The sequence below is a fragment of the Triturus cristatus genome, chromosome 11 (genome assembly GCF_964204655.1).
Source record: "Triturus cristatus chromosome 11, aTriCri1.1, whole genome shotgun sequence".
NCBI classification, from domain to species: Eukaryota; Metazoa; Chordata; class Amphibia; order Caudata; family Salamandridae; genus Triturus; species Triturus cristatus.
The window spans coordinates 731,943,769-731,958,755 of NC_140594.1; the positions used below are offsets into that span (position 1 = coordinate 731,943,769).

At 47.3% G+C, this 14,987-nt stretch overlaps 1 protein-coding gene across 1 annotated transcript in view; it reads right to left on the reverse strand.

Moving 5' to 3' along the window:
* IRS1 (insulin receptor substrate 1) overlaps positions 1–14,764 on the reverse strand; it is a 123,003-nt gene extending 108,239 nt beyond the window's left edge. The window contains exon 1 of the mRNA XM_085634375.1: positions 10,430–14,764. Coding sequence (XP_085490501.1) covers positions 10,430–14,438 — 4,009 coding nt within the window. The 5' untranslated portion in view covers positions 14,439–14,764. The remainder of the gene's footprint in view (positions 1–10,429) is intronic.
* Between the last annotated feature and the right edge of the window lie 223 nt (positions 14,765–14,987).

Sequence of the window (14,987 nt, forward strand, 5' to 3'; positions counted from 1 at the left end):
TAAGTCCCATAAAGGAACGCAACTGATCTTTGACTTTAGGCCGAGGAGCAGAGTGAATAGCACAACATAAGTCTTGTTTTGGACGTACACCACTTGCACTAATAGTGTATCCTAGATAATCTATCTGTTCAGTCAAAAACTTACACTTGTCTCTGCGCAACGTCAGCCCAGCTGACGAAAGTCTATCCAAAACAATCCTGACAGTAACATTATGTTGCTCCTCAGAGTTACCATAGATCAAAATATCGTCTTGAAAAAACACGGTATTGCCCACACCTTCAAAAAGATCAGTCACCATCCTTTGAAACACACTGGCAGCTGAAATGAGACCAAAGGGCAAGCGTGTGAATTGGAACGTGCCAAAAGGTTTAATGAATGCTGTCAAGTGTTTAGAGTCCTTGTGAAGATTAATTTGGTGATAAGCACTTCTAAAGATCCAACTTAGAAAACACCCTAGCACCATGCAGAGTAGTGACCAGTTCCGAAATATTAGGGAGGGGAAAAGTGTCCGCAATAATACAGTCATTCAAGGACCTCAAATCAACACAGAAGCGGAGTTTGCCATCCGATTTTTTTGTAACGACAATGGGAGAAACCCATGGTGAAGCTTCCACAGGTTCAATAACCCCAGAAACAAGCATGTCATCAATCATATTTTTAACCTCTTGCCTGACAACTATTGGAATGCGCCTGGCTTTGTGTTGTACTGGAACAGAATTCTCCTTCAAAACAATACGATGGGAATATCCCTTGAGCTGGCCCAAACCCTCCCTGAATACCGAATTGGCCTTCTCTAGAATATCTTGTAAACCGCTGTCCTCAACAACCATTACTTGTGGAGAAGCACGAGGGCTGACAATTATCCCTAAATCATACTGATGGACCCACCCGAGTATCGCTGGACCCACCTTTGACACATAAACCTTGCCATGTATATTCCTATATGAAAAAACAATGTTCGCTGTGAAATACCCCACAATGTCAATGGTCTCGCCTTGATAACCACCCGGGGAGATGTCCTTGGGTAAAAGACACCTGGAACCCCATTTGTCCTTGAAAAGTTAATCAGGAATAATTGTGTACCTCGAACCCGTATCCACCATTAAGTACACCTCTTTACTATCAATGGTGAAAAGCGCTTTAGGCCTAGCTTTGCGCCTATCATCAACTTTCCCTGCAGAGTCATCATCAATGACCAAAATTTTATGACCCTCCTCATCAAACACGATAGAGTATTCGACAGTAGTGACCGAAGAGCGCGGTTTGCCGCGACAGACTCTCGCATAATGGCCCATTTTACCACACTTTAGACACTCTTGTTTAGCTGCAAAACAAAATTTTGAGTCAGATGAATGGACAGTTACCACATCTGTTACACATGCGAGGTGAAGACAACCTTTGTGTACTAGGAGGTTTGAGAGTAAAGTTCTTTTTTAAAACATTTTTGTTCTTCACTGCAGCAACGTCAGACAGTTCACCAGAAACAAGTTTGTTCCGAGTACTCTTGAGTCGAAATTTCATTAACGTCACTAGAAGGCTTCTTCTCCAATTCTTTCATATATCCTTGTGACTCTTCTACTATTTTTGCTAACTCAATAGCGGTTTGTAAGTTAGGATTTTTAGCCGCCCAAAGACGCTCTTGGACTTATTGTTACATTGCACAATAAGTTGGTCTCTAATGAGCTCATCAGTCATATTGCCAAACTTACATTTCACAGACATTTCTCTTAGTCTTTCCACAAAATTATCAATTGATTCACCCATCTTTTGACCCTTGGTATAAAATCTATACCTATTCATGACCAAATTCTCTTCTTTGGCATATCTGACTTCCAAGCGACAAATTGCTTCCTTATACTCATCCGGGACAGGTTGGCCGTTTGCCTGTAAGGCTTGTGGTAAATAGCGAAAAACGCGTTGACCTTCCTTGCCCAAAGAACCTAGTAACAGCGCTTTCTTCCTTTTCGCAGAATAATCTTGTGCATCCAAAGCGTCTAGATAGTTCTCAAACATTGGGAACCAATCAACCCAAGAGATGCTGGGTTGACCAGGACTAGCTAGAAAACTTGGGGGAAGAACTATCGACGGATTTTCATTGGTCATTTTAACAAGAGAATTTGCGCGCGTGTAAATTCAAGTACCAGAAAAGAATACAAACAGGAGAAACGACAGTACCTGTGTGTCTTTTAACGATACACAAAGGCGTGTTTATCGCCGCTGTTACAAGCACGCTGTACGAAGAAAGATCGCAGACAGACGATGAGCTGTGGCCGTAGTCAAGGCAACAGTGTTGATCAACCAAGATGGCCGCCACGTACAGGACATGTGGACGTCAGAGCGTGGAGACGCTAGAGCACATCTCACCGGACATTAGATTCTGAACGACGAAGGTTCCGCTACGCCGCTACAGAAGAGTTCTACGACGTCACCATTCAGACTGCAACCATCGAGAGCGACAGAGCTCCACCCGCACCAACTGCCATCTGAACGCCAGGCAGAACAGCAGACCAAGCAGAAGGCAACGGTGAGTAGCGACTTGCAGCTGGAGATCCCTAGAACTTGGCTCAGCCTCACACACCAGTAAATCGTACTTCAAGCGACTAAATGCTGTTTAACGAACCTTGAGGTCAGGGTTGGCAAATCAGCTGCCTTTGCGCCGACAAACTGCAGTAAATTCATGCCTTGACCGATGAGGGCATAAATCAGAAGACCCAGAAGTAGATTTCGAAAGAATAAACGTGGGTGTGGAGGGTGAAGATCTTCCGCTCTTGTGATGGAACTGCTGTATGCCTTAGGTATGCAGCGTGGGTTGTTAACCAGTAGTAGTCGCCAAAATTGTTGTAAATAGACGGACGTAGACAGGCATCTTCTTGTAGAGTGGTTTATTAGGTAAGGAGCAAACACAAGAGCGGACTCTCCACGACAGAAGCCAACAGCAACTGCCTAGGAAGAGAACCTAGAATTCACCAGGCAATAGAGAACATAGCATTCCAACAGCATAGAGAACATTGAGCATGTACTACACTTTACAGCTGGAATGAGCACTTGTATAGATAGTGTACACAGAATGTGCCAACCCACACCACTCATGTGCCGAAGGTTCTCCCTTAGCTCCTATGCAGAGTGTCAGGTACACGTGCTTTCAGGGTATCCAAACACTGAAGAAAGATAGTGCATACTAGCTTTAAATATGGCACTCCAGGAAGAGGTGTGTGGAGTGGTGGGAGGGGGAATGGGTGATAAGATGCTCCACAAACAGTTGACAACGTGAAGACTAAGAGGAATACAGCAAGTGCAGTTTAGTTCTTGTCTACCAAACAATGAAAGCTTTCCTAGTGAAAAGACCTGTTATCTTCCTTTACGTGGGCTTCGAGATCGCCCACTGCTTATCAATACTTAGGTTTATAGTCAGTCATTTGCTAGCTGCTTATTGGTTAGCTTATGTGGGATTTACTAGTTATTGTGTTTGTCCTCCCCTGGAGCCTTGCCGCATCACTAGCGTCCTTGCATTGCTCACTTTTCAGGTAAAACTGTGTTTTGTTTTTTTGGTGAAGCATTCTATAGAAAGTCATGTGTTTTACAGCTGTCTCCCTAACATACTTCACTCTCTCCCCCACATCACCTCTCCATATTGCTACTTCTCACCCGTGCTGCGGTAGCCCTCATGTACTCCCCCGCCCACTCCCCATGTTGCTTTCTAGCTTTAGTGCGTCTCCCACAGCTCCACAAAGTTCTCTTGTCCACTTGCTTTCCTTCCCTCGCACCAGTTGGTATCTAACCATTGCTTGCTTCCCTCCACCTGAACCATCTGCCTTTTCACCCCCATGCTCCATATTGCTTTGTCCCTCTTCGTTATTTTGTTCCCCTACCAGCTCCCTTTGTGCTGCTTTTGACACCCGTCACCAAATTTCAGATAGGTAAATAAAAATAAAAAGCACCCACGTCATTTTGTAGATGCACACCTAGAAAATGACAGGAGGCTGGGTAATTAACTTTTTTTTTTAGCATTCCTCTTTAGCCATGTTGCACAGAATATAAGACGATGCTGTACAGCGTCACCAAATTCCATTGGTAAAGTCAATTATTCCCAACGGCAAGACTGATTAGCTTTGCGGATGCCTGCTGTTTTGACCACTGAGACTAGAAACAATACTGTAAATTTTAGCGGTACCTCTCCCATGTGAAGAGCAGGACAGTGAGTTTAGAATTAGAATGCAGACTGGGAGCTGGTAATGTTGAGTGTTGTAATTTGTAGTGGCGGTAGCTACTAAGGGGACGGCTGGCACTGCCAGATGCTACCCCCATGTGTTCTTTTTTACACTGATGGTATATGGACAATCATGTAAGAATGGTGGTTTTCAAATGGGGATCACATTTACGTGTGGTAACAGGATGTTTAGGTGACGCTTATGCTTGTTACTCGTCCAATAAATATTATCTTGACTTTACAGGCTCCAAATTCCATTTAACAATGGCAATGATCCAAAATCACTGCCATAATAACCTAGAGAACACTAAGCTGCGGAGGTACGTACTTTACTACCACTGCAGATCGATTGTGTTCTCCGTTGGCTGGAACTGTCCTTTCAATGCACTACTGCATTATTAAGGTGGTGTACCTCTTTTAGGCAAAGATTTCTCCTGGCAAGATAAGCGGCCTGGCTCAATATATATGCGCTACACTAATTGCATCAAGTCAGGGTCAGCCAAGTCAGGCGAGTACCTACTGTTCGAAGGTTATGTCTTGCAACGTGGAGAATTTCTTATTGGTTTATCCAGTGCCACATGTTTAATGTTGAAGAGTAGTAAACAGTAGTGTTTAAAGAGAGTCCACGCTCACTGAAAGTAGTTATTCTTGAGCTCAATTTAATTCTACAGAACTTGGCTGCAATTAATTTGCAGGAAATTAAGGTAATCAAAGTTCTGAACAATTCTATTAATACATTCGGAAAAGATTCTATTGATTACTTCAACGCTACAATTGGGGTCACAGTATAATACCATTAAACAAATTGTGTTTTGTATGCGCCAGCTAAGCATTTATAGTTTCAAAACGTGTCAAGGTGCAAGATGTATAATACAACCAGGTGTTTTTTTAAAGTTCCAGGAGGACCAAATATTGGTTGGAAACGCTGGTACAAAAGTTTTGAAAGGTACATGGATGGAAAATTGAGGATTAACAAAATGTATTTTATTACACAGTTTAGGAACTGATGAGCAAAAAATGTTTGCCCATCTTCCCAAGGTTGACGCCAACAGCAATGAGTTTGTCAGTTGAATGAATACAAAAAGGCAGATGAATAAGTAACACTGTTGACAAGCTAGCATCATCAAAATACTTTTTTTCACAACAATATACCTTATGCGTTAAACAATTGACAATTATGTTGTAGTGTTAGATATTTTGGCTTTATCTTGTAACTTTGAAGGATCAGTTGAATATTGTTGTGTCAGATCATCTTTGGATGTTTCGATTAAAAGGTGCAAGAGTAATTATTGTGTAGTCGAAATCCTACTTTAGCGTTTTAGATTTCCAAAGGGAGGGAGAGTTGAGCCATTGCAACAAGAGGACTTACTAAACTTAAGGCATCAATTTCTTCAAACTCCACTGGCATGGTTATTACTCGAAGCAACTGCGAAATGAAGAGCTTCAAAAAAATTAAAAGTCCAGCCTGAAACAAAGTGAGCATTTCAGATGTGGTTCACGTTTCCATATTGCTATATCAGGGATCTTCAATCTTTTGAGTAATAAGAGCTACTTTCGTCAAACGAAAATCATTGCATGCTACTATTATTAGTGTTGTAGTAAGAGACCACATCAGGCAAGATTACTGGCCACCACGTCCACGATTACTATCAGTGATCACCTCAGTGCATCAGAAGGGTGCCAGAAGTTATGTAAAAAAGGTTGTCAATGTGGAATGCATATACTCAGGTAATGCATGCCAGCAACAGCTGCAGTGCACCTGGCACAACAGTAATCATATCAGGAATAACTGTCTGGACATGATTTATCACTGAACATTCATTAAACATTTTGTAAATTCAAGCCATTTTTTCACCAAACATCAGTTTATGAGTTCTGAAAATGCATATACTTTTGTCACAGACTACAGTTTTGCCATCCATATGTTCATTTAAGCTAGCAAAAAGCTACAGTTCGGAAGGTGGCGATTCACACAAGCAGCTGACAGGTAGCTGGAGAGCTACCAGTAGCTCATGAGTAACCCATTGGAGAAGCTTGGGCAAAATCTTTTGAACTGTCTAACAAGAAAAAAAACTGTATCCTAAGCAGGAGGGCGTTAGTTTTCAGAGATTAAGCAAACCATTAAAACAGATTCTTCTAGTGAACCAGTCAGAACCATTTATGCAGGATGTAAACTCGTCCAGACAATATAAACTCAATGTCAAAACAATATAAGTGGCGATCCTCATGAGAGATCGTAATTGGTAGTACTCCCTCAATTGTTAACAGAAGGCTGTTCTTCACTAATTACTTTTATTTTGATCATGTTTTAAGACAAATGGTCAACCACAGTTTAATTCCATATGATGTTGACCAATTGGGGTTTAGGGGTGTAGCATAATTGATATGCTGGGATACTTTTGGGAAGTTGTTCACAACAAGGACCGTATAATTCATACCAAAGCATGTGGCTAAGAACGGGTTTGACAATCTTGGTTGGAAGGACAATGGTACCTTGGGAATGGTTTTAAAATTAGGCATACCATGACCAATATCACTTGTATCTTTGCACAGCAGTGAAGTGCACGAGATAATGGATGTTCATAAGAATATATCTGAAAACAGGGTGGATTGGGTTAAGAAATGTATGCATTAGACTAAGGCCACAGGTGCAAGCGCATCTTTCAACAGTTGAAAATGGATGGAGTCCTTGAGCAAGTCAATTCCTCAGAGTGAGGTTTTTCACCACAGTTGAAGCACCAAAAACCAAAATAAAAATCGAGAAATTTAGTTCTGTGCGGTCATTAATTGTTAAAAACATTCTGGTTGATTGCAGTCCCTTACCCAAGATCTTAGAAATGTTTTCACCGTTGGGAAATGCTCAATTCTTTCCCACCATAGACCTGAGCTCAGCGTATCACCAGATCAAGTTATGCAAATAATCAAGATCTTTAACTATTATGGATAAACATTTTGGAGTATACAGATATCTAAATAAACTTTGGGTTAGCACCAGCAGCCTCTGTATTCCAAAAGTTGATGTTTAATCTTTTTCAAGGTGTGAGTGGGGTAAATGCCTTCCTGGATTATCTATTGGTCCATGAAGGTTAGAAAGAATATGACTAAGTCACAGATCAAGTGTTTGGAATACTGGGAAAGCATGGAATGACTCATGCTGAAAAAGTGGAAACTCCCAAATGAACAAGTTGAGTATTGGGAACCCTTAACTTATGAAGGGTATCAAGCTCAAAGGAGACCCGGCTATGGCCATTACCGATGTGCCGCCACCTAATGTAGAATAAGTCAGGTCCTTTCTAGGATAAAGTGAATAATACTCATAATTTTAGGAAGGGTATGCAGTAGTTACTGAACCTTTAAAAAGATCACTACAAAAAGGAGAAGCTTTTTTCCTCGGGATTTCAATAAAGTGGAGCATTTGAAAAAACTAAAAGTTAGCAGATTCTACTGCAGCTTTAAATACATATGAAGATGGGGAGGAATGCTTAGTTACCGTAAATGCCTGCACTATTGGCATTAGGGCAGTTTTAAAACGATGAGTAGAAATAAGTCAAAGTGCCCTTTGTTTTGAGTAGTCAATGTAATACTGAACTGCACTACAAGGCCACAGAGCGTGAAACACTAGCATTTGTTTGAGCAGCAGAACATTTTGAAACATATCTGGGGAACAAGATCCTTGTTATGATTATAAATCACTTCAGACTCTGAGTGAGAGGGGCATGGAGAAGGCATCTCTGAGATTAGTCAGATTACTGTCCCAAAGACATGAGTTTAATTTTGAGGTGGTGTGTGTGTTCTGGGGAAAAGACAGGGCAAGGGCTATTTTGTTCAGATTTCTCATTGATACTGGGGATAAAGGTGAATTTTTGCAAGATGTAATTATATGTGTAGTGCGAGTTATTGGGCGTTGTGGGAAAAGAACACTATCTAGTCATGGAAGACTGGAATGAGTCCTCATGTTCTCAGCCCCTGCAGATTAAAGAAAAAAAATGTGATGGGTTGGCTCTCGCATCAATTTAGATGGGTAGTTGGAGGGACAACTGAAAGATTTTCGTAAATTCAAGGAGTTAAGCCTGGAGGGTGGCCATGTATTAAGGAAGGAGAAGATTGTTCCATTGACTTGCAGGATAAATTGTTACATTTGACACATGGTGGCCCTCAGTGAATGACAGCAAGCAACTAAGACAAATCTGTGTGACTAATATAGGGGGACAGCCATGCATAATGCTGTGAGTTACATACAGCATCTAGACACGTCAGAGTACCAACAAAGAATTGATTTCTAGGAATTAACAACTGGGACGTCTTGAGTTTCCAGAGAATGCTTGGCAATTTATTTGGTGGGTCTTGTTTTAAGTTTACCACATGGCAATGAGTTCATTCTTGTGTTAGTGCTTTATCATTCAAAATGAGTGCATTTTTACTTTGTGAAAAAGATCCAAACAGTGGTTATTGGCTTTTTTGGAATGTTTACAGTGGAAAGTCAGCCACTGGTTTTGGTGTCAGATAATATAATAAAGATTATTACCCCACATTCAACTACTGGTGTGTGTCTATTCCAACATTTCAAGGATCCAGTTTTCAAAGGTAGTCCTAAATACTATCAGGATTGGATAGTTAGGAGAGCCTAGCAGATCTGCAAGTTGTCGAGGATAGAGTTGCTGAGGCTCAATGAATGTAAGATACCAAGATTCCTCATCACAATAAAGACCTTGATGTTAAAGTGTGTGATATGGTTAAGATTTGTGAGCCATATGGAGGGAGCAAAACGGGGTCCACTTTTTTTAATGTTGCTATAGTGTTACAGTAAGGGGTCAGTTAAACTGCAGAAGGATTCTTAGAGGAGCAAGGAGAGGTTGAAAGAATAGTGGTGAAACGCAAATTAGTAACAATGTGACTTTCCGATGAAGTGACAGTCAATTGAGTAGAAAAAGTGGTGAATATGTAGTTCCATAAGGAAATGGGTGCAGCTTTGAAAATGTGGGAGCAGTTTCTTTAAGCAGCAATGGGTACAATAATCAAAGTGAGGATGAAACGGTTCATAATGGATCAGGAAGTTCAGAAGCAGGTAGTTTTAATTCATAGGTGGAAAAACAATATCCAGGTGACAAAAAATATCACAAGATTCAAAAATATTTCCAGTGTTGCGGTCTTAGATTGACTTAATACTGCTTTTGCTCTGTTACTCATAAAGGAATACTAAGTTTTTGGAAAGAGGCTGGTGCACAGGGTGAGCCTAACACCCCTCAAATTTCACTTTACTTTCACAAACGTTTTAGAAGATTTCCACAAGTTTTCAAGAAATATTAACTGCACAACCACTAGACACAAACAGATGCCGACTAGGAAGTCAATGTACACATAAAACCAGACATGTGATTAAAAGCGCCTGTAAGGCCTGATGACGTGCTACGGCCAATAGAAACATACTAAATAGAAAGTGTGCACAGTACATGGTGGGTTTGAAATTACCATAAACTGGTAGCAGAAATAAAGAGTATGGTCCATAATTAATATCCACACTGCAGTGTTTGTTGCCTTGAGCCAGCCTAGTCTACATTTACAATGTGGATAAATAACGTACACGTGCCTAAATCAAGTTCACATTCAAGTTAGGATTTCCGTTTTACTGCAACTAGACAAAATGAATGAGAAAAGGCAAAAACTCTTGTGGCAGCTGTTCTGGTATTTACAACATAGAGCCACGTGGGATCGATTACTCTAGTGAACGATGGCCACATGACTCGACGTCAGTATAAACACGCTTGTTGAGCACCAGTGATCACTGACATGGTAAACATAATCCCGCCTCCTTACAACAGTCAGTTCGTTCTTACAAATCGAATGTTTGTACTCCCCGATCAGCGAAAAAAAAAGTTCTACCAGGCGTGTAAAAGACCGCAAGCCCACGGGTCCGTAGATGCTAACACCCTATTTAAAAACATTAGCCAGACCACCGAGATACTATTTCAGAAAATGTTTCGTGCATGAGTGAAATTACCCCCTTTTGTCCTAAATACACGTTTGCCGTGTCTACTACTCAGTGACATGCTCCTCACCTTTGGGGTCAGGTTTTTTTTTGTAAATCCATCTAGTTTGCATTCATCTGAAATCAGGGGGAAGAGCCCCTTTCCAAAAAAGCATTTAATTTGCTCAAGGTATAACCACAGTGATCATACTGAGGACAAAGCACTGAGAGAAAGAGGGGCGCACCCCGTGACTCACCTTCTTTCGCTGAAGTGCTTCGAAGGTCTCCAGACTTCTGGAAAGTGATCCTTGCATATGGACTCAGGTCCTCGTTGGAGCTGGCCGCGCAGGGTGGCCCAGAGGTCTTGTGGTGCAGAGGGGACTGCTCCACGCCCAGGTCCAAGTCTATGTAATTCAGGGGGGTGTCCCCAGGAGGATCCTTTGGCAGGCTCACGTTCTCGAAGGAGGCTGAGCTGTGGCGCTTGCCATCTTCGCCGCAGGGCAGTGGGGCGGGTGCGCGGGCGGTACTGGGGGTGCTGGAGAAAGTTTCAGAGCTGTGCCGCCGCCGACCCTGCGGGTCCACCCGTACTACCCTGGCGTTGCCGGGGCTCAGGCTGACCCTGGTGAAGGCGCTGAGGCCAGAGCCCTGGCCTGGCAGCGGGGCAGGAGCGACGAGACCTGGATGGTCCTGGGGGGCTGCAGGCTTGGGAAAGAGCAGGTTCTCTGAACATCTTCCGAAAGCCATATCGGCATAAGTGCTGTGCGCCCGGACTCCGGGTGGCCCATCGTTGCAACTCGGTACTCTGGAAGGCTCCACAAATCCCCTGTTTGTGCGGCCTGATAACGCCTCGGTGCAGCAGGTGGCGTGGCCCCGTGCCTGCTCTGCATAGATGCTGCGTGTACTGCCAAGGCTCGCCGGAATCTCCGCATAGTTGTCATTATGTAGCACAGAGACCAGCGGGGAGACCTTCTGCACCCTAGCTACAGGAGGTCTCCCCATGTAAGTGCTGCAGCTCGCTTTCTTTGCTCTTGCTTCTGCTGCTATCTCCGCGTAGTTACCAGCACTCGGACTCTTGGGAGCGGAAGGAATCTCTGCGTAGTTTCCATTAGCTTGCTGCCTGGATTCAGGAGACACGTCGGCATAGGAACTGACATTTATCAATGAGGAAGGGGGGACCTCGCGGGTGATCTGGTTGCTCGGCATCCTTGAATCGGATGAAATGCCACTGAATTTGCTAATACTTTGCTCTTTTCCATACTGGCACTCGTTCTCAGTCCTGGATTCGGGTGAAGTCTTCACGCGATTGCCAGTGACTTTGACCCTGGAGGAAGGAGACATTTCCAGGTGGATACTGTTAATCCTCGATTCTGCAGAGACCCCGGCATGCTTCCTAATACTTTCCACTCTGGAAGCAGAAGGCATCTCAACATAGTTGTTTTCAGTTCTTGAATCAGGAGAGCTTTCCCCACGGTTATTACTTCTTAACTGTTCATAAATTCCGCCAGATCTCCCATTAATTTGCACTCTGGAGGTAGCAGGTACCTCCACAAATTTGCCGTCATTCCGTGTCCTCGATTCAGACGAGGCCCCACCACAGGAGATAATACTTTGTGTCTTGGAGGTAGCAGGCATCTCCACATAGTCTCCATCACTCTCTGTCCTTGAATCGGAGCTTTCCACATAGTTGCCAGTAACTTGCACTCTAGAAGCAGGAGACCTCTGCACATAGTTCTTAAATGCTAAATCTACGGAAATACCACATTTACTAGTAATATGCGATCTTGAGGTAGGAGGCATCTCCACGTAGTTGTCATTGTCAGCCCTAGACTCTGACGAGTTAGCCCAAAAGGTGCTAGTAGCCTGCGTCCGTGAGGTAGGAAGCATCTCCCCGCAGCCGTCACTCACAGTCCTTGTTTGCGAGGAGATAGCCCCACAGTTAATACTTTGTACACTGGAGGTAGGTGGCATCTGCACACAGTTCCCAGTTTCACTTCTTGACTCAACAGAAGGTGCCCCATAAATGTCAACAGTTTGCGCCCCAGAGGTAGTAGGCACCCGAGCACTGTCCGAAGTGATGGTGCCTGGCTGCATGCACATGTAATCCCTGCCCAGCCGGGCCCCCAGGTCCATGTTCATGTACTCGGATAAATTCTCTCGCTGAGGAATGATGCGTCCTTCAATATAGGGGGGCGAGCAGAGGGAGTTGGTGCTGCTGAAGTCTATGTTGACATACTCGCCGGGGCTCTTGGGTTCAGGAGGCTCGCGGACACGGGGCAGGGTGCTGGCTTTGTCCAAGGAGAGGCGGGTAGGCCTGGGCAGGCGGGTGGCTGTCTGCGCTGGAGGGTCTGACTTGCTTGTTTGGTCCTGGCCACCCAGGCTGTCGCTGCTGGCGGAGGACGACGAGTCCTCGCCGCCAGGGCGGTGCAGATGCTTGAAGGAGCGCGGCAGGGAGTAGTAGGCGCAGGCTGGCTGAGTGGCTACCTCGGCTGGCAAGTAGCCGTCTGGCGGCGTGCTGGTGCTAGAGCCGCTGGCCGGACTCATGTTCATATAGTCTCCGCAGGGCAGCTTGCCATCGCCGCTTTCCAATGACAGTCGGGCACCGCAGCCATCAGGGGAGCAACTGTCACTCGGAGACATCATCATGTAGCCGCTGGGGTCGGTGCGGGGCCGGCGTGGTCGCAGGATCTGCTGCGGGGCAGACACACTGGTGGGGCTCATGGGCATATAATCGCTCGGCCGGGCGGGCGCCACCCCTGGACTCATTGGCATGTAGCCGTCGTCCTGCGGCTGCTCTGTGGGGTAACAGTGCGGGGGTAGGAAGGCAGGCAGCCGGCAGGGTTGTGCCATGGCAGTGTAGTCCTCGTTGCAGGCCGGGCACGGGGGTCGCTGCTGGCCGACGGGAGGCGGTGGGGAGGTGCCGGTCGAGTGTGTCCGCTTCCTGTAACTCGGATCTTGGGGTGGTGGGGGCCGGCGAAGCGGTTGGACCCCGCGGCCCATGCAGATGTAGGCCAGCCCGTCGGCGGGCGGAGTGTGGCCGGGGGAGTCCGGTGTCACGCTGCGAAAGGAACCCCTAAAGTCGCTGGGGCTGGATCCGTACTCATCCGACGATATGAAGCCGCCGTCACTGGGGGAGCCGGACACCGAGGCGCTGGAGCGCCGGGGGCAGAGCCCGTCGGACGTGGAGCCGTGGCCGCTGGTGCTGCTGGATGACAGGCTGGCAGGGCTGGCGGCGGCCGAGGGAGAGCATCTGCAGGCCGACGCCGGGATGGAGCGGCTGTGGCTGAGGGGCGGGTGCAGGCGCTGCGGCCGCGGGCAGCACGAGGCCGACGAGTGCGCCCGACCGGGACTGGCCGGGCTGCCATCCCCTGAGGCCGGCCGGCTGCCCTCGCCGTCACTGGAAGCACGCACTCGGAACGGGCCAGGCTTCGCTTGGCGACTCAGGCCGGACTGGCTGGGGGGCGGCTGCGGGCGGCGCATGGGCACCGAGATCGGGTTGGAGCAGAGCTTGGCGCTCTGGCTCTTGCTGCGCGGCCGGAACTCATCGCTCAGCGCCCGCATGGCCTCCAGAATGGTCTCGTGCATGCTCTGCGCCACCACCGCGTCGTCCACCTGCATCCAGAGCTCGCCGGGGCCCGTGGCCGCCGAGCGCCCCAACTCCACGAAGAAGAAGCCCTCCGAGTGGCCGCAGCGACGGATGTTCATGAGCTGGAGCACCAGCGCCGCCGCCTCAGCGTGCAGCTTCACCAGGCTGAGGGTGCGTGGGCCCAGGCACAGCCGGTACACGCCCGTCAGGTTGCGGCTCTGCCCCAGCCCCTTGGGCTTCAGGATCACCTGCCACACCTCGCGGAAGGCCGGGCCGCTAATTGAAGAGGCCGAACGGTGCTCGGGCTCGGGGCTGTCGTCTCGTAGCTCCTGCAGCAGGCTGCGGTACCAGCCTTCCTGCTCCTGCGGGCTCTCGGCGACCAGGGAGAAGCACTCCTCGCGGGTGTAGAGCGCCAAGAGGTGCTTGTGCTTGGCGTCGGCGCGCTTGTGAATGTTGAGACAGCCGTCTAAGCGGATGCAGCGCTTGGGGGCGGCCGCCTTGTGTCGCCACTTCTTTTCGCTTTCGTAGTACTCCAGACGGGCGGGCCCGGCGGCGCTGGAGCCCCGCAGAACGAAGAAGCGTTTGTGCATGCTCTTCGGTTTGCGCAGGTAGCCCACCCTCCGCACGTCCGAGAAGCCGCTGCCGATGTCCGAGGGCGGTATTGGCTCCGGGGGACTAGCCATGCTGCTGGAAGCGGTGCTCGGGAGGGAGGCTTTGCTATTACTCCAGAGGGAGCCTCATCCCGCTACAGGGGCGCTCTTCCTGCCCCGCACCAAAGGGGGCGGCCCCTGCACTGCTCCTCAGGTGAAGGGTATAAATAGAGGAATAAATAAAGGTGCATCCAAGGAGAAGCGGCGACTGGAGTAAATATCAGCTGTAGCGGCTTCTTCTTCGCCATGCAGAGCCAAAACAAGCGGCGGTGCAGGGTGCAAGCGAGACCGGCCCGTCTCCAGCCGCCGCCGCTGCCAGCAGCAGCGACCGCCTCGGCCGCTCCACGGCAACAACACGTGACTGGGCAACGGAAGCAGCGCGTGCGGCCGCCAGGGGGAGGCACCCTAACATGCTGCTGCCAGCCGTGGCGTTCCAATCCACCTACGCACTCTGCTCGCCTCCTGCTGCCTCGGCCTTCCATAGGCTGAGGTAGGCCAACCCCGTTACTTTCCCCACGCCCTCCTTTGAAGCTATCGTTTTTTCCTACTCAAGGATTTTGACAGGCTAGGTTGAAGGGTGGA